Genomic DNA, 27,045 nt, shown 5'->3' with positions numbered 1-27,045 from the left:
TCAATTCATGGAAATTTCGCTGCTATTTTGTTTTCAAAGAAGAAAATGCAAACAACATGGTTGTACAGTACAAACTCTGCCTTCCAGCTACGAAAACACTTTCTTTATTTAAGAACTAAAAGATAATCTGTAATACCATACTGTAGCCACTAGATGTCTGAATAGCCCTTTACACACACACACACATACATATATATATATATATATATATATATATATATATATATTCAGGGCTGTGTATTCCCAAGTTGTGGAAATGAGACATAATTGCTCAGTTTTAATAGGTTTTAAAAGTAACCTATTCAGCTTGTTCAGTTTGGGTTTGATCTGATGTCACTTTTATATTTTTAAGCTCTAAACAACAACAATGATAATAATATTGCAATAGATAATTTATCAGATTTGTAAAATATTTTTTATTGTTGAGACCCATTCAAAAGTATGGAACCTGTAACTATTTAAAAAACTTGCAGAAATTGAGAAGAAATAATTAAAATTAAATTTAAAAATGCAATTTATTTATAGTAAAGTTGATCCCCCCAAAATTCTCTTTCTTTCTTATATATATACACATATATACATATATATATATATATATGTGACCTTGAAGTAATCCAGAAGTAATCAGATTACATTACTTTCATATTGTGGTACTTGGATTACGTTATTGAATTTTTTCTTTTATGAAGTAATTTGTAACTGTAACAGAATACATTTTTAAAGTAACCCTCCCAAGCCTGCTCATAATTTGGCAGCAGGTTTCTTAGGCTGCTGTCACTTTAAGACCTGACGCACGGATCCATTATACTGTTACATATGCGTTTTCTTTCTCAACTGTTTACGTTCACTTAAAGAGATTGTTCACCCAAAAATGAAAATCATCCCATGATTTACTCACCCTCAAGCCATCCTAGGTGTATATTTTCTTTCAGATTAACATAGTCTGAGTTATTTTAAAAAATATCCTGGCTTTATAATGGCAGTGAAAGGGGGGCATGTTTTGAAGCCCAAAATAAATGTATTCTTCCATCATAAAAGTAATCCATACAGCTCCAGGGGTCACGTGTCAGGTCAGAGGTCACTGTCCGCCGCAAATCGATGCGTACGGCTGTCTGTCAGTAATTATTATACTTTATAAAAGTTTTAAATATGGATATTTTTCTCACAAAAACCCATCGCTTCACTTCAGAAGGCCTTTATTAACCCCCTGGAGTCGTATGGATTATTTTTATGATGGATGGATGCACTTTTTTGGGCTTCAAAACACGCCCCCTTTCACTACCATTATAAAGCTTGGAAGAGCAAGAATATTTTTGAACATAACTCTGATTGTGTTCGTCTGAAAGAAGATAGTCATAGACACCTAGGATGGCTTGAGGGCGAGTAAATCATGGGATTTTTGGGTGAACTATCCCTTTAAAACAGAACTGATTATGTTTATGTGAATACTTGCCAAGTCCAGCATTTTCACATTATTTTGTGTTTTTGACTGTTTAAGCGCAATAAGCAGCGAAATAAGGTACGGAATTTAGGACTGAGAGGCAGCTTTATGAGGCGCACTTTGGGTGTGAGAACAAATTCTGCGGGAATGAGTAAAATGATGCACAATACGTGCAATCCCACACCGAAATTCAATCCCTGTAACACCAACAATATTCATCCAAGTGAGTGAGGGGAGGAGGGTTTGTGTGACGACTCGCTGTCTGAGAGATGAGAGAGAGAGAAAGAGCAGCTAGTTTCGTGTGTCTATTCTGAGGAAAAAGAGTATTGGAAGCGTTTCAGATATTTTAGTATCGATATGTATTGAAAAATTTATATTTTTGACAACACTACATTGCACTTAGTTTAATTCAGATGCCTTTTTAAAAGACCACAGTTGAAAAATGTATATATTATATATAAAATTCAATCCATCAAAGTGGCTAGAAGGAGTGACTGCGTTACATTTGGTAGGTGTTAATATCAAGCCCTGGTCGTGGCCGTATCACCACACATTCTTTAATAAGTGTCTGCCAGTGTTCGATTTGGTAGGATCTGTGCTGACTTCTGGGACCTGCTATGGATCAACTCCAATGATCAACATTTGTTCCTGTTCATGTGTTTTTGTATTCACTGCCATTACTTTCATCATAAATATGAGGGATGAGCGGAAATCACGCGACTGAAACAGATGAATACACATCTGTAGCTGCAGACATACACATGTGGGAAAAAATAAATGACGAGTGTCTTCCTCTGTTGAACATGGCAAACCAGCAGCAATTCTACAGTTAACACAGACATTAGCTTCAGGAGAATATGCTATGACTGCAAATAAATGACACGGAAACGAACACACAGGATTGTGGGATATCATATTTGAGTGAAACGCTTCTGGAACAAGAACAAATATAGGGCGGGGCTTGATTTGTCTGTGGGGAATTGTTTGGATGGTTGTGGTTAGCTATTGGTGGATCTCATCAGAGAAGAGAAGAGTTGCTGCAAGAGGGAGGGGGACAGTGGATAAACAGTGGATTGTGGTTTATTATTCTTATTTTTACCTTTTTAGACTAAATCGCACATTCACAGGAAATGTGAATATTAATTCCATTCCTGAAAATAAATAACCTAAATATATGACAGAAAACAAACAGAACCTTGTTAACTGTTAAAAGAGTTCAGATCCAGATGTGAACCATGTGCAGTCAGTCAATGACATCTCGTTTCTTCTTAAAAACATTCATTCAGGACCTCAAGCTCATGAGAATGACGCCTCCACAAACCAGCAGAAACGCGACCGTCACTTCAGTCATTTTCCCCTGCTTCCACTTCCGGAAGTTCTCCTCCTGCAGCCGCTGGAGCTCTTCTCGTCTGTGTCTCATCTGCTTCTCTCTCTGCAGCTGCTCGCCGTAATGCGCCTGATAAAACGCATCGAAGTCAAAGTTGCCGTTGCCGCCGCTCTTTGACGCGTTCGGGGCGCGTCGAGGCCGTTGGTTTGACGCGTCTGAGGAAGACGGTTTCCCGGCGTTCTGCACGTCCGTCTGGTTGAGTATCCCGCGGTCGTACTTCCTCCTGAGGCCGCTGCTGCCGAGCACACTGTAGGCTTCAGAGACGAGCGCGAAGCTCCGCGCCGCCTCCTCGCTGCGGCTGCGGTTCCGGTCCGGGTGGTGCAGGAACGACTGTTTATAATAGGCGCTCTTGATCTGGGCTTGCGTGGCGTTCGGGGAAACTTTCAGGATATCGTAATAGGCAGTTCGGCTGCGGTAGAGCGGAGCGGAGGAATCACCGGCTGCCCTGAAGCTGTACAGACGCAGCGGGTGAAAATGACAATGCGTCCGTAGCGTTTTAAAAGCACAGAGTTTATGTGCTCCACTCCTGATACAGCCGTTGACCTCCGCCATGGCCAGACCTTTCATCCGGCAAAACAGTGATATCAACCAGTCAGAGACAGAAAACACAGGAAACGGCGTACTATTGGCCAAAGAGGTTCTTCTTGATTTTTAATGGCGGTTTGCATTCAACTTTTAGATACATTACCGCCACCTGCTGGTTTGCGTGCGGCAAGATCGTATTCAAACGATCTCCTGAGTATTTATATTCTTTTATGTATTTAAAATTAAAGCATTCAACACGTGAATTCCTTTGTAAAATATTTGTCAACTCAAAATTAATTTTAAATGACACAATCCACTCATGGGAACGGCTAGAATGGCAGTTAAAGCTGCAAAACTTTTGGCGCTCTAGCGGTTGATAAACAGAACTGCATGCGTCTTGCGGAAGAACATTGTAGCCGGAGCTACTTCTCTCTGTTTATGTCTATGACGAGTCACACAGATACTGTGCTACTCCGCAATGGTACGGAAAATAGTCCGAATATAAACACTTATTATAGGTGTACCGTAGTGATTATGGATAAGACAAAAAACACGGTTTGGAAAAGTGATTAATTATGTACTCGCTCATTATATAATTTGTGTAAAGTTTAAACACAAAAAAGTTACGGACAGCAGCTTTAACAGTAGATAAAATTATAAAATGGGCGGTGCTTGGTCGTTTCTAATTTTTCTAAATTACATTCCTAAATAACAATTCTCCCATTTTAACGCTTTAATTTCAGTGTACAGTTTGTCATTGTCAATATTTCTACGTAAATCGTTGTCAATAACGCATCTGAAGTGAAGTAGCATGCAGACGCTGCGGTCACGTCACATCCGTTACTTTTCTCACCGCTATTCAGATTGGACAAATCACACTCGACTGTGATTACTAGATATTGTTTTTATTCTTTCACTTCGTTGAGGCTGGCGCGTAAGCTATCCATTTGTTTATCAGATACCAATCCTTAAAATACATAGAAGAAGATAGTAACTTGGCGATGTCGATCGATTCATAGCTCATTATGGCGGAAGGAAGCGTTTTGATGCACGAAGAAAAGCAACACGAAAACGTGCCTGCGTATGAATTCGTTAACGTAAACTCGAACGAGTTTCATATCGGCACATTCAGAGATTTATGGCTGGATGTGTTAAATCCAGAGGTGTATTCATACGGTGACACGGCCCCAGAGATCGAGGATGTGGAGTTCATTGAAGAGATGGGCATTGACCCAAAGACACTGGAGGAACTCAAAAACATCTGCAGTGTTGATTCTCTGAAAAGTGGACATGAAGACCCAGACAGTTTGCCATCAGATCCTCATCTAGCCACACTGAAACTACGCAAGAGAAGACAAGATTATAAAGAAACTCTGACCAGAGACACTCTTGACAGACATGAGATCTATGCCAATGAAATGGAGATGATATCTGTGGGTAAGAAGCCTGAAAACCCCAGAGACCTGATCCCTGAGGGGGAAATCGTCTTGACCTTCAATATCATGTACCCCGTTCTGTTTCAGCGCTTTAAGCGTGTGAGGGCGTTTCAGACCGTGCATGTGTTGGGCTCTCAGAGGCTGACTGATCTCAGAGATGCCATCTGCTGCGTCAGTGACCTGCAGGTGTTTGGAGAGTTCAGCAACACCCCAGACATGGTGCCTCAGTTCATCAGCAAGGATCATTACAAGTCTGCTTTCTTCTTCTTCAACGGAACGTTCTTTAATGACACACGCTTCCCAGAATGCCAAGACATCAGCGTGACCACACAGGAATGGGCCCGGACCAGAGACTTCCCACACTTCCAGACAGCTAAGATGGAGGACACGTCTTTCTATGACCTGAAGATGAAGGTTGGGTTTCCGTATTTCTACACTCACCAGGGCGATTGTGAGCATGTTGTAATCCTCACTGACATCAGACTGGTCCATCAGGACGACTGTTTAGACATGAAGCTCTACCCGCTCATCACTCACAAGCACAGGGTCGTGACCCGGAAGTGTTCTGTGTGTCATCTCTACATCAGCAGGTGGATAACAACCAGTGATGCTCTGGCCCCGACGGACCCCTGCCTGTTCTGTGACCAGTGCTTCCGGATGTTTCACTATGACGATAAAGGGAACAAGCTAGGAGATTTCCTGGCCTATGCCTATGTTGATCCAGGCACATTTAATTGATCCCAAAGCGAATGTATCTTCTACTACACAGTATTTTGACTATACAGTAATTAAGTGTTCTTTAAGTGGTTTATAGCTAATTATATTGTTTGTAAATGTATTGACATTTTTTTTTCTAAATAAAATTTGGTTTCAAAAAGTATTTTGTATGCTGCGAATCAGTAGCTGCCACAATAAATATTTTTAAATTAAAAAAAAAAAAAAACATTCCTTACAATTAAAAGATTATATTCTCTAGACTAGTATATGGGCCATTCTACAGAATTATTGCAAACTGCTGTCCCACAACCAAAAAACACACTTAAAAAGCATTTAAGTATTCAGATTTTAGATGTTTACTAAGATCCTTCTATTTATTGAATCCCACAATAGTATTTAAAATATCAGTAAGCTTAATATATATAAAATCATCATTTATTGGGTACTTTCAATTGTGAGGAGGCTGTCCTGAACCCTAACCCCTACATTTTTATTAGTGAAAATGATGTTGAAATATTTTTTGCAATTGTTGTTTTTAAAAATGTTTTTGATTTTTGTGTCCCTCATTTTCATGTCACTACCGAAACAGTATGTTTGAGTCCATTGTCTGAGACTGATTTTAACCACACTTCTACATTTTTGATCAGGAAATATTCCTCTCATAGCCTCTCTTTCACAGTAGATAGGTCCATCATTTTGAGTTAAATGTGTTTAAAACTCTGAAAATCTGTGTGTAACTTTAAGGAATGTCACTACCAAACACCTTTTTTATGCAATTAAGCAAATTTTTTGGGTATTATTCTATAAAATTTAGTTTTTATGTGTGTACAACTGTTCAGAACTAACCATGTGCTGATTAGCATCTTTGAGCTAGGCTCAAAAGTATCTAAAATTGTCACTACCGAAACATCAGTTTTTTTGGGTGTTATTTGATAAAATTTTGTTTTTTTTTTCTGTGTACAACTATTCAGAACTGTGTTAGCTAACCATGTGCTGATTAGCATCTTTGAGCTAGGCTCAAAAGTATCGAAAATTGTCACTACCGAAACGTCATCTTTGATTTGGTAGTGATAAAAGTGAACACAATCATTTATTTGGGGATAATAAACAAAATTGTGTAATGTGATGTCACTACAGAATTACTGTCACTACTGAAAATGTGCAGTCACTACTGAAACATGGGATGTTTTGTCAAAAATAAAGTTTATTGAATTATCAGCAAAGATGTTATTATAGTGTTTGGTTCAATGTATATTTAAACTAATAAATCCTTAACTTTGAAATCAGTATGGTAAACTTTATGCCTTTTACAAAGAAAGATTGGATTCAAAATACAACAAATGTCATAAATTTTATTTTAAATATTGTTAAAATTGTTATTGATTACCTGTAAAAACTTATTTTTTTAAATAGCAAAAAATATATTTACAAGGTAGATGTAAACAAAATCTTAATAGGTCAATCTAACCCTTCTTATTAAATTATTTATTATTTATAATTAAATAATAAATGATATAATAAATTTATTATTTCAGTAGTGACAAATTTGGGGAGAGGAAAAATATTCCAAAACTGTCTGAAGATACAATATGAGATTTAACTACACAATTACTAGAAATGTGTACTTTGGATATTATACAGTTTGCATACATACAAAATTTGTGGAAAAAAATACACTTTTTTTTTTTTTTCAAGATTTTCCAACTCTGACTCAGTTCTGCAGAATGGCAGGGAGGATTGGAGGATTGATCTTTCTGAGCCACTCAGCGCCGCCTGCAGGAATCGTAGCGCGTGTCGCCTGGAGATGATGTCATCGGCGCTGGCCACACGCTTGACTCCCATGTGTTGTTACAGTAGTGTTGTGATCTGTAGTAACTAGTTGTAGGTTTATTTTCTTAGTATCATCATGTCTTCAAGTTGCCGTAGACCCGAGCATATGGCACCTCCGGAGGTGGTGAGTGAACTTACTCTTCTAGTGTGCGATGATTGAACATGTACACAACATACAAAACAGAAGAGCGACGGGTCAACAACACTGACACAACAAATAAACACTATTTATGAGTTATTATCCGCCATCTGCTGTAGATTGAGGTGAAACGCTGCACATATTTCAGTCATTTCTGTGTTCTGTTCTGGAGTGTCTTCTCCATGAGTTTAATTGCTAAATGTTCCAATAATTGATCATAATAATCAAATAACTGCTGAATCACAAACTGTAAAGAACAGGATGCAGTTTGGGTTTTTAATTAGGCAGTTTTTAATTGTTCTTGGCATTCAGTAAACAATTTTGCAGAATAAATCAAGGGATTTTTTCTTGTTGATAGTGATCTAATTTATTTGGTAACAGACAGTGTCTTATTATTCTATTAAATGTAGGAATTTGACAAAAAGATGCATACATACAGCATACAAAAATTTCACTCAAAAGAATTTTTTTTTCATAACATAAGGTGTAAAAAAAGACCACTATAAAGGTAAAAATCTGGATCAGAATGATCTGGATTTGGAAATCCCATGTTTTGCTATCCAGGATCAGGTAATCCATCTTACTTTTGTGCTGGTTTTTCAAAGCAAAACTGGATTGGATCACCAAATCTGGATTACTAGTGCTCTACGGAGCCCCTAAAGGGACATGATGATAGAAAGAATATGAGAACTTTTATCTCAGAAAAGATCTAATCCTATTTTAGATTTTTTTTTTTTTTTCACCTGGGGTCAGTTGTTCAAAAGTCATCTGATCGGATTGCGGCTATCGGATTGGATCAAATCATGAAAATGGGTTGTTCAAAAGGAAAAAAGGATTCTGAAATCAGATTAGATCACAAAATCCAATCTTGGTTTTGATCGGGATAAAATCATCAGTTTGTGTTATTCAAAAGTTTTTAGTAAGATTGGGATACCTTTGATCCAAAAAATCTGGATTATTCTGATCCCATCAGAAGGGTGGATTTCACGAACAAAAATGTAATAAAACTTTAAAACTGGTCAAAAAATTAAAAAAAAATGTATCATGTAATATATAAACACACACACATTTTTTATCTTGCTCTTGATTAATTTAACTGTTGAAGTAATAAATTAGAAGTAGACATTAGGCTACATATTTAGCCTTTTGGTAACCTACTGTACTGATTTTGGTGCCATAAAATAATCCCCAAACAGCTGTAAATATCAAACAAAAATATTATATTTGATTCAAAGTGTTTTTTATCACAGTTTGTAAACTGCACTGGCACAACCATGAGAGATGAACCAGTCAAAAGTTCTGTGCCAGCGAACGCAAAGTTTCTCGGGTGAACGCTACGCTGAACTCTTCTGAGAGAATGCAAAAACATTGAAATATTGTTTTTTTCCCCATCTCATATTCCTTCTATCATAATGTCCCTTTAGGGGCTCCGTAGAGCACTAGTAATCCAGATTTGGTAATCTGAAACAGTGTGTATCTGGATCAGGGTGATCCAATCCAATTTTGTTTTGAAAAACCAGCACAAAAGTAAAATGGATTACCTGATCCTGGATAGCAGAACATGGGATTTCCAAATCCAGATCATTCTGATCCAGATTAAACTTTTTGAATAACTGGCCCCTTGATCTTGAAGGGATTCAGTCGGCTGAGGATCAATCAATGCATGACACTTAACCCTTAAACCCTTATTCTGTGCGTCATAACCAAAAACGGCACTAGATCAACGAGCCTGTGTGTCTGAGAATGAGCTGGCTGGCTGATCAGATTTTACAAAACAACACATTAGTAGATTAATAACAACCAATCATAAATAAAGGCATACTGAAAGAAAATTAAGTTTTTTGATCACAAGTTAATCGTGTGTTTGGCTGTACTGTATGTGCTGTTGTGTATCGTATATGCAAATGCTTATTGATGTTTTCACATTTACAGTTCTACAATGAAGAAGAGGCTAAGAAATACTCCCAGAAGTAAGTAGAAACGCTGATTATTTGACTGTCTGCAGTACATTGACATTAACCACAATAATAATGATTTTTTTGTGCCTAATACATTTTATTTTTGTGTCCATATTTAACATTTAATACTAGCACAAATTAATTACTTAGGTTTGTTAATAACACGATGTATGTAAGTGATCAGGACTGGCCGTAGCTCTCCAGACACAGTCGGTCAGTGATATGGATGGAGGGTTAACATCTGTCTGTCTCTCTTTCTGTGTGTGTGTCCGTCTACCTGTATGTCCGTCTGTCCATCCGTCTGTCTGTGTCTCTCTCTTTCTGACTATCTGTTTGTCTGCTCTGCAGCTCTCGGATGATAGAGATCCAGACACAGATGTCGGAGCGAGCCGTGGAGCTGCTCAGTCTGCCGGACGATCAGCCCTGTTACCTGCTGGATGTGGGGTAAATGCTGCTCTGTTACTTCATGAACGTGTTACACTGTTGGTTTGATAAAGCCATGTTCACCTGGTTTATCCTGCTTGAATCCGTCAGCTGCGGCTCTGGACTCAGTGGAGATTATTTATCTGAGGTCGGTCACTACTGGGTTGGTGTGGACATCAGCACAGCCATGCTGGGTGAATATATACTCCACACACACACACACTGTTGACCAGCACGAGTTTGACTCACTTAGAGCATCAGATTTAAAGTAAAGGAACATCTTATGCCTGAATCAATGTGTGACAGTGTTACCGTAGATAGATCATGTGCTTCTGTGCAGATGTTGCCTTGCGGCGGGAGGTGGAGGGAGATCTGGTGCTGGGAGACATGGGTCAGGGAATGCCCTTCAGACCAGGCATGTTCGACGGCTGTATAAGGTATGAGCTCATGAAGAGTTGTGTGAGAGCAGAAAGCAGGTTGTTTGGAGTCACATGTCAAGTGTGTTTGTCCTGTTGCTGTCAGTATTTCAGCGCTGCAGTGGCTGTGTAACGCAGATAAGAAGACACACAGCCCTCCGAAGAGACTGTACCGCTTCTTCAGCACGCTGTACTCGGCACTGGTGAGTTACATCAGCTGGGATTTCATCAGCAGGAACTGACTGACAGATGATGATGATGTTGTTGTTGTTGTTGTAGGCGAGAGGAGCACGCGCTGTTTTCCAGATTTACCCTGAAAACTCCGAGCAGGTCGGGATCTCTGCTTTTTCTCATTGCACAAAACATGCTGCATTTACAGTGATTAAACACAGATCTGGACTGTTTCAGCAGCTTAGTTGAGTTCAGGCAAACAATTAAACAATCATTATCTTTTATTCTGCTCTGGCCTGTAACATTTTGCCATCTTTTCTTTTTCACCCCTTTCTTTTTTCTGCTCTGAAAAACAAACCTAGTGGAAATCATTTCTTTTTCATATTTTCTGTAGTTTTGCTGTTTGTCTCCTAAGTAAAAGGTCTTGTCATTTTTGTTTTTCTTTCTTAAATTTGTCATTGTATGCTTTATAGAAATTAAAGGATTAGTTAACTTTGAAATGAAAATTAGCCCAAGCTTTACTCACCCTCAAGCCATCCTAGGTGTATATTACTTTCTTCTTTCTGATGAACACAATCTGCGAAATATTAATAAATATCCTGACGCATCCGAGCTTTATAATGGCAGTGAACGGGATCAATGAATATGAAGCTGAAGAAAGTGTCTCCATCCATCATAAATATGTGCTCCACACAGCTCCGGGGGGTTAATAAAGGCCTTCTGAAGCGAAGCGATGCATTTGTGTAAAAAAAATTTCCATATTTAAACAAGTTATGAAGTTAAATTTCGAGCTTCCTCTAGACTGCCTTCCGTATACAAGTTACAAAGAAAGTGTAAACTGGCATCACGTCAATTACACTTTTTTTTTACATTGAATATGGAAGGTGTTCTGGCGGAAGCTAGATATTTGACTTCATAACTTGTTTAAATATATAGATTTTTTTACACAAATGCATCGCTTCGCTTCAGAAGGCCTTTATTAACCCCCCGGAGCCATGTGGAGCACATATTTATGATGGGTGGATGCACTTTCTTCAGCTCATACTCATTGAACCCTATCACTGCCATTATAAAGCTCAGATGCATCAGGATATTTATTAATATTTCTCCGATTATCAGAAAGAAGAAAGTCATATACACCTAGGATGGCTTGAGGGGGAGTAAAGCTTGGGCTAATTTTCATTTGAAAGTGAACTAATCCTTTAATATAGTTCATATACGTTCAAGTCCTGGTATTTTGTGATGACATTGCTGAAACACTCATCAGATGGGTTTGATTGGGTTTGTTCTGTGGTTTTTCGCTCAGCTGGAGCTGATAACGGCTCAGGCCATGAAAGCCGGTTTCACAGGTGGTTTGGTTGTGGACTATCCCAACAGCAGCAAAGCCAAAAAGTAACTCCTTCTGCTTGACATTTTCATCATTGTCGATCCAAAAACATATTTAATGGGAATGTGTCTAGTGTATCATATTGAGTGACACTGCAAATCTTTTTGTCCGTAGATTTTTCCTGTGTTTGTTTGCTGGTGTATCAGGTGTTTTACCCAAGGTGTGTACAGCTTCAGTATAAATACTCTCTCTCTCTCTCTCTCTCTCTCTCTCTCTCTCTCTCTCTCTCTCTCTCTCTCTCTCTCTCTCTCACACACACATATACAGCGTGTTCATGAGCTTGTTTCTGTTTTCCAGGGTTTAGATTCAGAGGCGACTGACAGAGGCGTATCAAATCAGGCTCAGTTTACAGCACAGAGGTAAACCACACATGATGATTCAGAAGGCTATATTGCAGTCAAATAACAGTGGTTCTCAAATGCTTTCTTCTTCTATCCCAAAAACTTTTCCGTCTTTAATTGGTTTTGTGCTCTTTCTCATGAAAGGTCCCGTTTCAAAAACATGAAAGGAAAGTCTGTGAAGAAGAGTAAGGACTGGATCATGGAAAAGAAGGAAAGACGGCGCCGGCAGGGGAAGTATGTTTCCGCCGTTGTTATTTTAAATACGTTTCACTGTTTCAGCTGTGTGCGATATGAACCTTTTGTTACTGTAGTGATCGACTACTTTCACCATCACACTGAATATACGGGCTCTCATCTTCAATGGACAGGGCCTGTTTATTCATGTGACAGATGAGTCATTACAGATTTGGAAACTGGTCTTTAATGAAAGACTGAGACACTGGGAATCCTTTAAGAAAATGAAGGCACTAGATGAGAATTAAGTTTTAGAAATTTTAGCGGTTGCTACTCATCTGATCTATTGTGGATGTTCAGCTGTGTTGTGTGTTTCTTCTCTCAGGGACGTGAGGGCCGACACAAAGTACACGGGTCGTCATAGGAGACCTCACTTCTGACCCCTCAACGGCTTCATATGAGCATCTACATAGACAGCAGACAGCAGACCGTCAGTCACACGCTCTGATCTGTACTGGCCAATCAGAAGCCAGAACCAGGACTATATATTACAAAATGATACAGAAGCCTTGTGGAGATAATTTATGGACTCCTTGTCTTATAGGAATTTATGTCTGAATTTACAGAAGCTTTAATAAACCAGATTTCATCTTCTCAGTTGTTGATTCCTTCTTAAGTGTGCATGTAAAGCAGGGCTGTAACGACCATAGACACTGAGGGGGACAAGTCCCCTCCAATAATTAAAAATGGACAAATTGTCCCCCCCCCAGTATTTGTTATTTTAATGATGCTCTGCTGTACTACATAATGCACTCTGTCACAGCTTTCATTGGCCAAGGACCGCCCAAGAGGACATTTGACTGACATGTCATGCAACCAATCAGTTTGTTTTGTTCTGCATCATGTTTAGAGGCGTGAAAATGTAAAGTCGATATTCTTACAATAACAGTCCAGCGTTCATCTAATAAATGATTCAATCAAGAACATGAAGCCGTGAACTTCACATACTTTTGAGAATCCAGCGTTTAGTTGATCCTGGTAAGCGCTCATTGTCACAGTTGTGAACACAGCTGCTTTCCTCTTCCACGAGGGGGTCTGGCGTCACGGCATTTGAAGAAAGCGACACACACGTCTACATCCTGTAGAATTCAACCAACCAGATGATGACTTCGAAAATCCTGAAGTGTTTCCAGTTAAGTGTACCATATGCATCAGACGTTCAGACAACGGTCCGTGGGTGTGACGTCTGAGGCTGAGACTAGAATGAGTGAGCTGGCCAATCAAGTCAAAGAAGGCGAGGCTTACTGTTCACAGAAGACAAGTGTGAATTCCAATGCGACTCTTTCATTTTAGCAGTGAAGAGGTGTGTGTAGAGTAAGTAGCTAAACATTTAAAGGGGTGATTGATTATGATTTGACTTTTTTAACTTTAGTTAGTGTGTAATGTTACTGTTTGAGCATAAACAACATCTGCACGTTACTTTGAGTTACGATGCTCAAAGTTCAATGAAAAGGGAGATATTTTCTTTTACAAAAATCACTTTTTAAGGACTACAACAAATGGCTGGTAGGGACTACAACAAGCTTCTTCCTGGGTTGGTGACATCACTAACCCTAAAATGTACAAATTTACGCCCCGAGAACACACAACAAAGGGGTTGAGGCCATGTTGGGCTGCTGTAGAGAAGAGGAGGAATTTTTGTAGTAGAGTGTTGTTGCCATGCCGTCATTTTACGCTGGACTGCTTCACAAACGAGGGTCAATTCAACGCTGAATTTGCACAAAAGACTAACATGACGGCACATGCTAGTCGATGAGTTGAATCAACTCCACAGCAACTACATAAATTTATCCACTAACCATTTAGAAACGACCAGTTTCATTCTCCATCAGTGTCGACTCCGGTTTGAACAATGTAAGGCTGAACACTGTTACTGACAATCGTCATTTTGGCTGCGTGAGATTCTCCAGCTTTGTTGTTGTTGAGCAACCGAAGCGTGAGCTGTTAAAGCTCCGCCCTCTTCTGGAAAGGGGGCCGGGAGCAGCAGCTCATTTGCATTTAAAGGGACACACACAAAAGCGGTGTGTTTTTGAGCACACCCAAATAGGGGCAAATTTGACAAGCTATAATAAATGATCTGTGGGGTGTTTTGAGCTGAAACTTCACAGACACATTCTGGAGACACCAGAGACTTATATTACATCTTGCGAAAGGGCCATTATAGGTCCACTTTAATATTTGACGACTGTCAAATATTTACTTATGATTGAAATATTCAGCAACCGACAGTAATATCCAGTGATGCAAACTTTTTTATGAAATTTCGCCATTTTGAATTGAAAACATGCTATTATTTGATTAATATATGATTAATATAATTCATAACTAAATGTGACGAGACATTTTACGTTTTTTACATATTAGAGATACAAATAAGAGTATTTTTATATATATATATATATATATATATATATATATATATATATATATATATATATATATATATATAATGTATATATATGCAGAATCTGTGAAAACGTGAATAATTTTAACAAAATAAGAGGGATCATACAAAATGCATGTTAATTTTCATTTACTATTGTCCTGAGTAAAATATTTTACATAAACAATGTTTACATATAATCCATAAGACAAGGGAAAAAAAATAGCTGCATTTATTAAAATAACCCTGTTCAAAAGTATGTAAACCCTTGATTCCTAATAATGTGTAGATTACCTGGATGATCTACAACTGTTTTTTTTTTTGTTTTGTTTTGTTTTGTGATGGTTGTTCATGAATCCTTTGTTTGTCCTGAGCAGTTAAACTGAACTGAAGTTTTCACCCCCAGCTCTTAATGCATCGTGTTTCCTTCTGGAGCTTCAGTGAATGTTTGAACTTTTTTAAATAGTTGTGTTTGAGTCCCTCAGTTGTCCTCAGTATGAAAAGATGGATCTCAAAATCATACAGTCACTGCTGGAAAGGGTTCAAATATGCAAAAAATCCTTGAAAACTGAAGAATCTGCAGGACCTGGAGGATTTTTCTGAAGAACAGAGCTCAGTTTAACTGCTCAGAACAAACAAGGGACTCATGAACAACCATCACAAAACAAAAAAAACGTCATAGATCATCCAGGTAATGACACACTGTATTAAGAATCAAGGGTTCACATACTTTTGAACTGGGTTATTTTAATAAATTCAGCTATTTTTTTCTTGTCAACTATAAACATTTTTATGTAAAATATCTTACTTAGGACAGTACTAAATAAAAAATAACATGCATTTTGTATGATCTCTCTTAGGCATGCAGACTGCTTCTACAAACATTTGTGAAAGAATGGGTCACTCTCAGGAGCTCAGTGAATTCAAGCGTGGTACAGTGATAGGTTGCCATCTGTGCAATAAGTCCATTCGTGAAATTTCCTCACTACTAAATATTCCACGGTCAACTGTTAGTGGTATCATAACAAAGTGGAAGCAAATGAGAACAACAGCAACTCAGCCATGAAGTGGTAGGCCATGTAAAATCACGGTGCAGGGTCAGATTAGCTCAAGAACAGTGCGTAGAGAGCTTCATGGAATGGGTTTCCATGGTCGAGCAGCTGCATCCAAGCCTTACATCACCAAGTGCAATGCAAAGTGTCAGATGCAGTGGTGTAAAGCACACCACCACTGGACTCTAGAGCAGTGGAGACATGTTCTCTGGAGTGACGAATCACGCTTCTCTGTCTGGCAATCTGATGGACGAGTCTGGGTTTGGTGGTTGCCAGGAGAACGGTACTTGCCTGACTGCATTGGGCCAAGTATAAAGTTTGGTGGAGGAAGGATTATGGTGTGGAGTTGTTTTTCAGGGGTTGGGCTTGGCCCCTTAGTTCCAGTGAAAGGAACTCTTAATGCTTCAGCGTACCAAGACATTTTGCCCAATTTCATGCTCCCAACTTTGTGGGAACAGTTTGGGGATGGCCCCTTCCTGTTCCAACATGACTGCGCACCAGTGTACAAAGCAAGGTCCATAAAGATATGGATGAGCGAGTTTGGTGTGGAGGAACTTGACTGGCCTGCACAGAGTCCTGACCTCAACCCGATAGAACACCTTTGGGATGAATTAGAGCGGAGACTGCGAGCCAGGCCTTCTCGTCAACATCACTGCCTGACCTCACAAATACAAAGAATGGTCAAAAATTCCCATAAACACACTCCTAAACCTTGTGGAAAGCCTTCCCAGAAGAGTTGAGGCTGTTATAGCTGCAAAGGGTGGGCCAACTCCATATTAAACCCTACAGATTAAGAATGGGATGTCATTAAAGTTCATGTGCATGTAAAGGCAGGCGTCCCAAAACTTTTGGCAATATAGTGTGTGTATATATATATATATATATATATATATATAGAGAGAGAGAGAGAGAGAGAGAGAGAGAAACAATATTTGTAAATAGTTCAAATTAATTAATTAATAGACCTTTTACCGTTCTTCTTTTTGTTATTCCCTTAAATCCCCTTTAATCTTTTAATTTAATTCTTTTTTTTTTTTTTTTAAAGTTACCCAATAGCACTTATCTACCAAAAAAAAAAAAAAAAACGTGCATACACCTCTTCCAGATGCGAAATGATCTTGAAATTGCTAAATGGTTTCAGATTGCCGCCTAATTAATGTCAGAATAACAGATATAACAGCACAGACAACGTCCAAATGCTTTACTTGAGAATCGTGAGCAGCAAGAATTGCTTAGATTTACTGATTGACTCTCTGACACTGGCACAAGGAAAACACCCGTTTTCATAAGCTTTTGCCTTAGTCCTAAACCTATGAGTTCATATGCAAGGCTCGTGCAGTCATGTGATCAAAATAAATGAAGATTTTTGTGTCGGGATTATTTTTACAATTAATACAAACTGAACATGTACAAACTCAAATGTAAATATATTCTGTTTGCTTTTATCCCATTCTAATGCCACCCTTTAGTTGCTTTTTTCTTTCGCCTCTTTATTTATTTATTTATGTTGTTGTTGTTGTTGTTGTTATTTAATTGAAACTACTCTCAATATGTTGTAAAGCGTGTGTGTTAATTGTAGAATTTTTATTGTTGTTTATGTTGCGTATTTGTATGTAATCCCTTGATCTTTATGTTGCCTAATTGTTATTCAAATCTGTAGTGAGGTGAGCGCGCTCTAGGGGTTAATGAGCGCGCCTCGCCTCTTTTCACCAGACTGTGAACGGATGTAACTTTAAAAATGACACTCATCTCAGCGAGCGATAAACGCCTCAGACTGACTTGCTGAATGAAACATGAAGGACCGCACGCAGGAGCTCAGACATGTAAGTATATCGAGTTGAGTTTATTCAGTCATACTGAACTTTATATTGATGCTGTGATGGACAGACGCGCAGTTCATACTGACGGGAACGTGCGTTTTTGACGATTTCATCGATAGTGATGTTTAATGTTTGTCGTGCAATAGTTGTAATTAAGGCGTTGTAAATATGAGAATGAGCATATATTTGTTTTATTACAAATATTTTCACACAAGTTCCTTTATGGCGTTGAGCTGAATGGATGTGAACTAAAGAGAGATGATTCACAAGTGCAGAAAATGTTTATTCGTGAGTTTGTCTGCAGGTGAGAAGAACTGAGATGTCTTACGATGTACTTACCACATTCTTTGAGACTGAAATGTAATGTTAATGTTAAAATAAAAAGTTTATTTGTACTTGTAGATGACGTACAAATGTACTAATTAAAGCTCATTTGTATCACTGTGAATGACGCCATCAGCAGTCAGAGCTGAAAACTGATTTAATAATCAAGTTCACTGAGCAGATGTGACTTTACATCATGATCTTTACATGATAAATGAAGTGATCTGAGTTGAGCGCATTAAACATTAACCAGTCTTTCCCTCACTATCACTGAACAAACAGAGGACTAGAGAGTGATTCCTGTTGTGTCTCATGTATTGACATACTGGCTTTAGTTCTGTAGTTCACTTCAGGTCCAAAACAGCAGCCCTCTGCTAGTATCCGGTTATATATGACACATTACATGAATGAACACTTGTTGGAAGTTGTTGAGACCAGACCGTTAGTTGTGGTTTTATCATCAGAACAGGTTAACATTTCACATGGTTTCTCTCTTAAAACTGCACATTTGACAGTCAGGATGCAGATGCAAATTCATGTTCATTAACAAAATAGCAGCATCTGTAAAAATTGTAACAACCTAATTTTTAAAGAGTAAAAATTTATAGAGTAACATTTGGTCTTCCATAGTATTTGGATCACGATAACCACAGTTTAAACCACGCATTGCACCTCACTGCCATGGTAAAGAGTAACTAGGCTATATGGTTTCTATGGTATTTGTTATGAAAAACAGTAGCCTAAAGATATTTTTTGTGTAAATACAAATGCACATAACTGCTATAGCTTTATAAAAAAATACAGCAATTATATTACATTGCTCCTTTAATGTCTATATTAATAATATAATAAAATTCAATATGAATATCCCATATTTCTGCCACAATTACATGGTTTCAGTTAGTGTTACTACAGGAAATCATGGTAAATGTTGGTGATTTGTGGATTGAAAAGCCTTCTGACTGTGTCGTTTTGGCTCAATGTTTCCTCTTTTCTGTGTCAGTGTTGAGAATGTCAGCTCTCATCGGACTTTAACCCTTTCATGCACAGAGGTCACTACATTGGATAGCTAATTCAAAAAGTATTTTCTTGCATATGCATGGGTTTTGATGGCATAGTTGCATCAGTTGCAAAAGTAATCTGATTACATAATGCACATTACTTGTAATGCATTTCTTGTTTGATCAGAAAGTAAACTGATTACTTAATTTGTTACTTTTAATGTATTACTTTACTCGTTAGATCAAAAAGTAATCAGATTACATAATGCATGTTACTTTTAATGCGTTACTTTACTCGTAACATCGAAAAGTAATCTGATGCAAGCAACTGCCTCAATCGCAATGTTCACATGTTTTATTTTTTCATAAGGCTATGCCCTTCTTGTTTTACATTTCATACATGTATATTGAATGTTAAATTAATAATAAGAAAAGTGAATAATATAATTTTTCCCACCAGCTGTCTCTATTTTACTTAAGACTCTGTGTACCATTGTGATTGGTACAGAGGTTCTGTAGATTTGCACTAAACAAGCCTAAACAGACAGTGAGTGAGAGAGAGAGTGTGTACAATTACCTGCATCTATCCGTCTTCAAGCTGGCATATATTTGTGAAAAAAAAAAAAAAAAAAAATCCATGCCATGTCAAAAAAAGGAAAGCCTTGTAAAGTGGTGCTCAAGTTAAAATGATTTTAACACCTTGTTTAATTCATAAATGAATCAGCATTTTTGAATGTGTTAAAAAGGTCTTAGAAAGCCTCTCGTCCAGTCAGATTCAAGGAGCGGAACTAAGGGTTGTACAAACAATAGCCCAACAAGCTTATTTTCAGGTTTATTCTGTTATGTGGACCTTTATTTTGACATTCTGTTCTGTTTCCTTTAGTTCCTGTTTACCTGCTCAGTTTAGTTTCGATTTCATTGGTTATTGATTATGTCCTTGTTTACGTATTAATTCCCCTATGTCTAGTTTACTCTCCGTTGTTCTACCTCTGTTTATATAGCCCTGTGTTTCAGTTATTCTTGGTCAGTTCTTGTTTATGCATTGTGTGGTTCGCGTTATTCTCCTGCGTGTTCATTCAGAGGGTTTGGATGATTAATAAAGTGTGTTTTGTTTTTGAATCCTTTTTGTCTTCGTGCCTTTATGTAGCAAAATAATAATAATAATAATTTAAATAAATGGTGGTTATATCAGATATCACAATATTGAGCCACTTAAAATCACCGCAAGGGAAATTCCTTCTCCTCGACAGCCCTATATGTACTATTTTTGCAAAGAAAAAGTAGAAACTTTTGAGTGTGTAACTACTGGGGAGAAAACAAGTAGCAAGTTGATCTGCCAGCAGTGGGACCAATCCTCCACCAAATTACACCATGGGTGTGAGAGACTGGGTTGTACATAGTGTCTGTATTCCAAACGGGTGTGTTTCCCAAAAGCATCGTTAGCCAACTATGGTTGCAAGCTCCGTTGAATTGTGTTGGTAATGACGGAACTTGCGACCATTGTTGGCTTCGGGAAACGCACCCATTCACATCTGAATTATCACACATTGCGTGAGTAACAGATTGAGTTCTCTAACGCGTCATCTTGTGCTTGAATGAATTAAAACCACTTGAATGTTTAAATTGGCAAGACCTCAAAAACATGTGCAAATGATAAACGTTTGTGGTGACACAAGTGACAGTTATTCTGTCAGCTGTCCTGGGCATCTTTCACACTGTCCCTGGACCATCAGCTAGTGCTTATTGTCAAGCCCTGCATGCAGGACTATCTGGACTACCATCAGACTTCTCTGAAAGTAACATTTTAAGGGATGGAGCAAGATTACCAGACGGAAGGAGTGGATAGAGATTGCATGTGTTGCATTAGGCATGAATTATTTTGGAGCTGTGCATTAAGTACTTCAGTCTGATAAGCTATAGTAACTCGAGGTTCATTTAACTCTGCTGAATCCTGTTGAAGTGAAGTCTTCTGTAACAGATCAGGCAGAGCACCAGAGTGAAGATCAAAAATCCAAAAGAGAATTAGCGAGAAGAATACAAGGTCTAATTCCACACACACACACAAAAAAAAAAAAAATCAAGAAAGGAAACAGCTGTTGCAAAGGGAGATATTTTCTTTTACAGAAATCGCTGTTTAAGGACTACAACTAATGGCTGGTAGGGACTACAATGAGCTTCTTTCTGGGTTGGTGACATCACTAACCCTAAAATTTACATAAACCCCGCCCCCGAGAACACGCAACAAAGGGGGTGAGGCCATGTTGGGCTGCTTTAGAGGAGAGGAAGAGTTGTTGTAGTAGAGTGTTGTTGCCATGCCGTCATTTTATGCCGGACTGCTACACAAACGAGAGTCAATTCAGTCATACGCTGGATTTGCACAAAAGACTAACATGACGGCACATGCTAGTAGATGAGTTGAATCAACTCCACAGCAACTACATAAATTTATCCACTAACCATTTAGAAATGTCCAGTTACGTTCTAAAAGTTGTAACTTCTTCCTGAGTCTCTCCATCAGTGTCGACTCCGGTTTGAACAATGTAAGGCTGAACACCGTTACTGACAATCCTCATTTTGGCTGCGTGAGATTCTCCAGCTTTGTTGTTGTTGAGCAACCAAAGCGCGAGCTGTTAAAGCTCTGCCCTCTTCTGGAAAGGGGGCCAGGAGCAGCAGCTCATTTGCATTTTTGAGGGACACACAAAAAAATGGCGTGTTTTTGCTTACACCCAAATAGGGGCAAATTTGACAAGCTATAATAAATGATCTGTGGGGTATTTTGAGCTGAAACTTCACAGACAAACTTACATCTTGTGAAAGGGGCATTATAGGTCCTCTTTAAGAAATACAAGTGTACAGCTTGAACACTAGATGGTGTTAGGGGGTAATTTCTGTTGTGCAATAGCCACATAAAAATGCAAGGTAGTTTGATTTAATTTAATTTTATATTTAATTTAAATATGAAAATGAAACAGAAAAAAAGTGTAATCCATATATAAAATTGTGCACGTCCCTTTTACAGACTATAACTGGTATTGTCGTATGTAACAGGAATGAAGCAGGTGTTGTATTAGTTAATGATGATGAAGGCTGTTTTAAGCGTCCCACTTCACCCTCTAAAAACATTAGACATTTTTCTGCTGCTGCTGTCTTGCTTGTCAAAGGTGTTGTATAATGAGTGTGTGGCACACCAAAACTACATTCTAGTTAACATACATCTATATCTTGTAGATATAGCATTAAGACAACTTCTTTGACTGTAATCATCACATTGTCTAATCGTTGTTTTGTCACATTGCAGCATTCAACTAGCTTGTTGTGCAGATGCAGTTTGTGTTGAATTATTGTTTATTTAGCCTTCACCAAGTTTTCCAAGTTCAGAAATATCAGCCTGCTCTCATTAGCCTTAGTTTTGTGAATAATAAGCCTATATTACTAAATTAGGAAATATTAGGAAATCAAAAATCACGGCGAAGTGGAGCAGCTTGTCTGAAGGACTGCATGTAACTGCCTTTATGTGATGAAGACCAGGGGTTTGGACACAGAGCAGCTCATTTGTCCTGAATGCAACATTTTAGGGTCCATAAAAAAGATTGGTATACAGTGAAATTTTTGTTCATAAAGCAACAATCTTTAACGTAAGCTTTGAACAGTGTGTAAAGCCATCCGCGTTTTGACATGGCAGAGAACGTCTTTTAGTTAATCATCACTGTGTATTTAAATTCCTCTCTTTGTTCTGTTCAGTTGTTCAACCAACATGTTATATTGAATAGATGTTTTGGGGATTCCTGTCAGGGTTTCAAACAGATTCTCCCCACTCAGTGACTGTCCATCAGCTGGAGTACTGTGCATTAGGACGATTTAGACTCAGGTCCTCTTCCAGGCAGATTTGTAACATATTTAGTTGATTGGAACTTCTTAATTATTGCCCTGATGGTGGAAATGGGGATTTTCAATGCTTTAGATATTTTATTACAGCCACTTTCTTTTTTGTGAAGCTCAACAATCTTTTGCTGCACATCAGAACTATATTCTTTGGTTTTACTCATTGTGATGAATGATTAAGGGAATTTGGCCTTTGTGTTTCCTCATGTTTATTCTCCTGTGGAACAGGAAGTCATGGCTGGACAATTTCATGTTTGCTGTATTGGAGTACTTGTGCAAATTTATTGAGCTGGCTCATTTAGCCGATGGGGGAAATCTGAGCCACTCGCCTCGTCTCATGCCACTGTGGAATCCTAATTGGACTCTGGACTTTTACATCAACATTGCAGTTGAGCAGCTCTGCATTTTTCTGTGGAAGTGGTGGATGGGGAACAGTGCCACCACGCCAGAGTCCTCAGCCATCATGGCAGCCACACAGGAATCCATGGAAGCCATCTCCAGACGTCTGGGACTGGCATCTAAGGTGGCAGACCATCCGAAGATTTTGGCATGTGCAGCTATGATAACCTTGTTGGTAGAGGTCTGCGCGGGACTGTTTTTTTCACCCTGCTCCTGCAAGGTTCTATTCCGCACCCACCCACTCCCGCTTAAAATTCACTCCGTGCTCACCTGCTATACGCTTAGAATGATTTTCTTCCCGACCAGACGGATCCCGCTAAATTTAGATCTTGTTTCTAAAATCTCACATTTAAACTTGATTGGGAATAACAGATATAAAACAAGAATTTTATTTATTTGTTACTCAAAACTATAAGCTAACACTGTGCCCTAAAGGTATCTTTTCCATGTTTTCCATGTTTTTGTCATAACTAGTCGTGACAGTGACACACAATGATCCTATTCAGAAACGGTTTCTATTTTTCTGTGATGTCGCGGCTGTAAGAAAAGTATGGCAATAATAATCTCAGGTAATGTTTATGTGCTTTATTTCATGTTAAAAGTGTCTAATGTGAGTTTGAATATCATTTTGTGTGTCTTTTATAGCTGAAAGCAACAATGGACAATTCATCTCAGATCTTCAAAATAAATGAAAGGAAACAAGAACATTCAAACTCATTTTGAACAGACAAGTGTATTCTATGACAAAAATGGTTTCAGTAACTCAGTATGTATTTTCAGCAAAGTTAAAATGGTATAATATTCATGAATTTGATTATGTACTTATCCATTTCTTTGTGAGTGCCGGGAGCCTGCCGAGAGAACCCGCCCACAAGTTGAAAACAAGTTATGACAGCCATGATTACGAATTGGAGTAGAAACATAATTGTATAATTAGATTCAGATGTTAATGCAAAAACGACCTTATATGCAATTTACATGTCTACATACATTTTTTAATTTTTTATTTGAGTGTTAATTATTGTATCTAAAAATAAATAGCAACTGAATTTAATAGTTTGGGCTCTGTTGTTAATTGTAACCTTTAATATTATAGTGATGTTCAGTAAAACACTGTTTAATACAAAAAGGGGGCAAAAAGCAATTTTATGTTTAGTTTTCTCCCCCCGGCTGTACCAAAAAGTGTCTTCAAAACCGAGATACATACCGAACCATTATTTTTGTGTACCGTTACACCAGTACTTACCACACACAACAATGGTGGGAGTCAAATGAACTTGGTCCATCTAAACTGTCCCTGTCAGGCAGGTTTCCAAAAGCAGCAACATTTCTTTGACATCTTCAGAGGAACTACTCAGCTCTCCCTCATCACTTTAAATTTTGTTACAGTATATAGGAACTGTTTGTTCTTGTTCACACCAACAGTATTTAAGCAGTTCAAGAGTCTTTCCCCTTCACATTCACATTGTGTGAAAGTTTCTTTAAGCGTAATTGCGGTTCTTTTAAGTGAACTGCCATGGCCAGTTTGTTGAACCAAAATAGACACTTTTCCAGGAGGAATTTTATATTTCCCCCTGGTTTACTTGTTTAGTCAAGTAATGGAAAAGGTTGTCTTCCATCAATTGACTGTATTTTTAAGTGAGAATAACTTATTACAACATCACAGTACAGAGTCAGCTTTGCTGAAGGTGTTGAATGATCTTTTGTTAGCTGTGGATTCAGGTAACTGTGCAATTCTGGTCCTCTTGGACCTCAGTGCGGCTTTTGACACCACTGACCATGCCATCTTGCTTGAATGGTTGAGTAAATGTGTAGGAATTCAAGGTACCGTATTGAATTGGTTTAAATCTCTGTGATAGAACATTTTCAGAGGAGGTTGGGAATTTTTCTACATCTTCTGTACCATTAACTTGTGGTGTACCTCAGGGATCAATTTTGGGCCCGCCTTTGTTTTTGCTCTGTTTGCTCCCTTGAGGCTTGATTTTTCGGAAGCATAACATTCCTTACCATTTTTATGTGGATGACACTCAGGTGTACCTTCCTTTGAAACACCGGGATAATTATGATGTACACTCTCTATTGAACTGTCTTGCAGAGGTAAGATGCTGGCTGGCAGCCAATTTTCTAACATTGAATGACTCTAAAACTGAAATTGTAGTTTTTGGACCACCAGCTTCTATTATACAGATAAATAACCTAGGCATGTGACGGTATCAAATTTTAATATTGCGATTAATTGCTGAAGCTTTTATCACGGTATACGGCATTATCACGATATTGAAATAAGTTGCAAAAAAAAGTGTTGTCAGGTTTAAGAACTCTTTTGTAATAACAAAAAGTACTCTGAATGTTTAAATACAATAATACAATACACAAAAAATATTCAAACAGATTAAAGTGCAAAAGAATTAGGCTATAAAGAACATCAGGTAACACTTTACAATAAGGTCTCATTATTTAATGTTACAGAAAGTATTATTTTTTGTTAATGTTTGTAAACTTTGTAAGTATTTTTCATTGTCAGTTTGGTAATAATGAATTAACATGTTAACTAATGAAGCCTGAAGTCAAAGTTTTACTGAATAATAACAAATAATCAGAACATTTCTAATCATTAGTGCATGTTGTAGTCCAGATTAAAATATAAAAATGTTTAAGTTTGAAAATAAATAGCCTATTAAGTCTTTAAATATTAAGTATTTAGTGCTGTGATGAACAACATTGAGATTACAAAAAAATGAATGGCTGTTTGAAGCATTTTAAAAACTTCACTAGCGCAGTTGCTTTGTTTGCAGGGTTTCCGGGGTAACCGCTGCATTCTGCTGTTCCATCAGCGCCCTCTGCTGTCAGAGAGTGAACGTGCACTTTCATTCAGCGCGTCTCCTTCACTCGTTCCGCCATGTGCTTCTCATGTACTTTGGGCTTGTTTACATCTGAGCGTGTGTCCCTTTGACGCAGAATACAGCGGTGTTGTGCATTTTATACGGTTGATGTGGAAAGTATTTTTAAATGCATTATAAAAATTTTAATACTGGTAATAAATCATTATTTACGGTATTTTGAAGTGCCCACGATTACAATATCGTGCATATTCATTATCGTGATATATCGCATTACCGAATATCGGCACATGTCTAAAATAATCATCTGGGTGCTTTATTTGTGAATTCTCATCTTCATGCAAAAAATTTGGGAGTGATTTTTGATAACGGCCTTAAATTGAAAAGCAGCTTTTATCATCTCAGATCCATTGCGAAGTTGAAAGCGTTTTTATCAGTCAGTGACTTGGAGACAGTGATCCATGCTTTTATTTCCTCCAGGCTGGATTACTGTAACTCACTATACCTTAGTGTGTCTAGGTCCTCCTATCCCGCCCTCAATTGGTACAAAACGCTGCCACCAGGCTTCTTACTGGAACTAGAAAGAGGGAACATATTTCGCCTGTTCTGGCTTCACTTCATTGGTTGCCGGTCGAATACCGTGTTAAATTTAATGTTTTATGGCCAGGCTCCACAATACATTACAGATCTTCTTCTCCACCGGAATTGTTCTAGGCCCTTAAGGACTTCAAACAGGTTGATTCTGACTGTGCCATGTTCTCGTTTGAAGTTCAAGGAGATTGTGCCTTTTCGGTTGCTGCTCCACGACTGCAGAATGATTTGCCAGTACACATTAGGCTGTCTTCCGATGTTGATAGTTTTAGTTTAGTTTAGTTTGTTCTTTTTTTCCTCGCTTGCTCTTTGGGGTCTCTCCAAGGGGCAGGAATTTTAAATCCCAGT

General features: G+C 38.2%; 4 protein-coding genes across 8 annotated transcripts in view; 3 read left to right on the top strand and 1 right to left on the bottom strand.

Annotated features, from left to right (window-relative positions):
- Nucleotides 1-1,783: 1,783 nt before the first annotated feature.
- dnajc30b (DnaJ (Hsp40) homolog, subfamily C, member 30b) lies at nucleotides 1,784-3,550 on the bottom strand. The gene has a single exon (XM_051861603.1). The coding sequence runs from the start codon at nucleotides 3,393-3,395 to the stop codon at nucleotides 2,724-2,726; it is 672 nt and encodes a 223-aa protein (XP_051717563.1). The 5' UTR covers nucleotides 3,396-3,550; the 3' UTR covers nucleotides 1,784-2,723.
- A 675-nt stretch (nucleotides 3,551-4,225) lies between these two features.
- Nucleotides 4,226-5,669, top strand: snapc3 (small nuclear RNA activating complex, polypeptide 3). Its single transcript, XM_051861593.1, has one exon. The coding sequence runs from the start codon at nucleotides 4,379-4,381 to the stop codon at nucleotides 5,525-5,527; it is 1,149 nt and encodes a 382-aa protein (XP_051717553.1). The 5' UTR covers nucleotides 4,226-4,378; the 3' UTR covers nucleotides 5,528-5,669.
- A 1,582-nt stretch (nucleotides 5,670-7,251) lies between these two features.
- bud23 (BUD23 rRNA methyltransferase and ribosome maturation factor) lies at nucleotides 7,252-12,998 on the top strand. Its single transcript, XM_051861602.1, has 12 exons — nucleotides 7,252-7,460; nucleotides 9,408-9,445; nucleotides 9,782-9,877; nucleotides 9,968-10,050; nucleotides 10,197-10,293; nucleotides 10,379-10,475; nucleotides 10,552-10,602; nucleotides 11,750-11,835; nucleotides 11,945-11,990; nucleotides 12,128-12,189; nucleotides 12,316-12,405; nucleotides 12,731-12,998. The coding sequence occupies exons 1-12, from the start codon at nucleotides 7,413-7,415 to the stop codon at nucleotides 12,783-12,785; spliced, it is 849 nt and encodes a 282-aa protein (XP_051717562.1). The 5' UTR covers nucleotides 7,252-7,412; the 3' UTR covers nucleotides 12,786-12,998.
- Nucleotides 12,999-17,514: 4,516 nt separating this feature from the next.
- Nucleotides 17,515-27,045, top strand: part of stx1a (syntaxin 1A (brain)) — a 42,882-nt gene continuing 33,351 nt past the window's right edge. For all 5 annotated transcript variants that reach the window (XM_051861598.1, XM_051861599.1, XM_051861596.1 and 2 more), the window contains exon 1: nucleotides 17,515-17,663. In XM_051861598.1, the coding sequence (XP_051717558.1) occupies nucleotides 17,634-17,663 (30 nt within the window). In that variant the 5' untranslated portion in view covers nucleotides 17,515-17,633. The remainder of the gene's footprint in view (nucleotides 17,664-27,045) is intronic.

This window comes from Ctenopharyngodon idella, chromosome 15 (genome assembly GCF_019924925.1).
Source record: "Ctenopharyngodon idella isolate HZGC_01 chromosome 15, HZGC01, whole genome shotgun sequence".
Taxonomy (NCBI): domain Eukaryota; kingdom Metazoa; phylum Chordata; class Actinopteri; order Cypriniformes; family Xenocyprididae; genus Ctenopharyngodon; species Ctenopharyngodon idella.
This window is presented reverse-complemented; position numbering and strand designations above follow the sequence as displayed.

What these genes read in the sequence shown, in the direction of transcription:
- dnajc30b (XM_051861603.1), bottom strand. Translation starts at nt 3,395, where the DNA reads ATGAAAGGTCTGGCCATGGCGGAGGTCAACGGCTGTATCAGGAGTGGA.
- snapc3 (XM_051861593.1), top strand. Translation starts at nt 4,379, where the DNA reads ATGGCGGAAGGAAGCGTTTTGATGCACGAAGAAAAGCAACACGAAAAC.
- bud23 (XM_051861602.1), top strand. Translation starts at nt 7,413, where the DNA reads ATGTCTTCAAGTTGCCGTAGACCCGAGCATATGGCACCTCCGGAGGTG. An exon ending in ATGTTCGACGGCTGTATAAG is followed by an intron (nt 10,294 to 10,378) that starts GTATGAGCTCAT and finishes TGTTGCTGTCAG; the next exon opens with TATTTCAGCGCTGCAGTGGC. An exon ending in AACAGCAGCAAAGCCAAAAA is followed by an intron (nt 11,836 to 11,944) that starts GTAACTCCTTCT and finishes TTTTGTCCGTAG; the next exon opens with ATTTTTCCTGTGTTTGTTTG.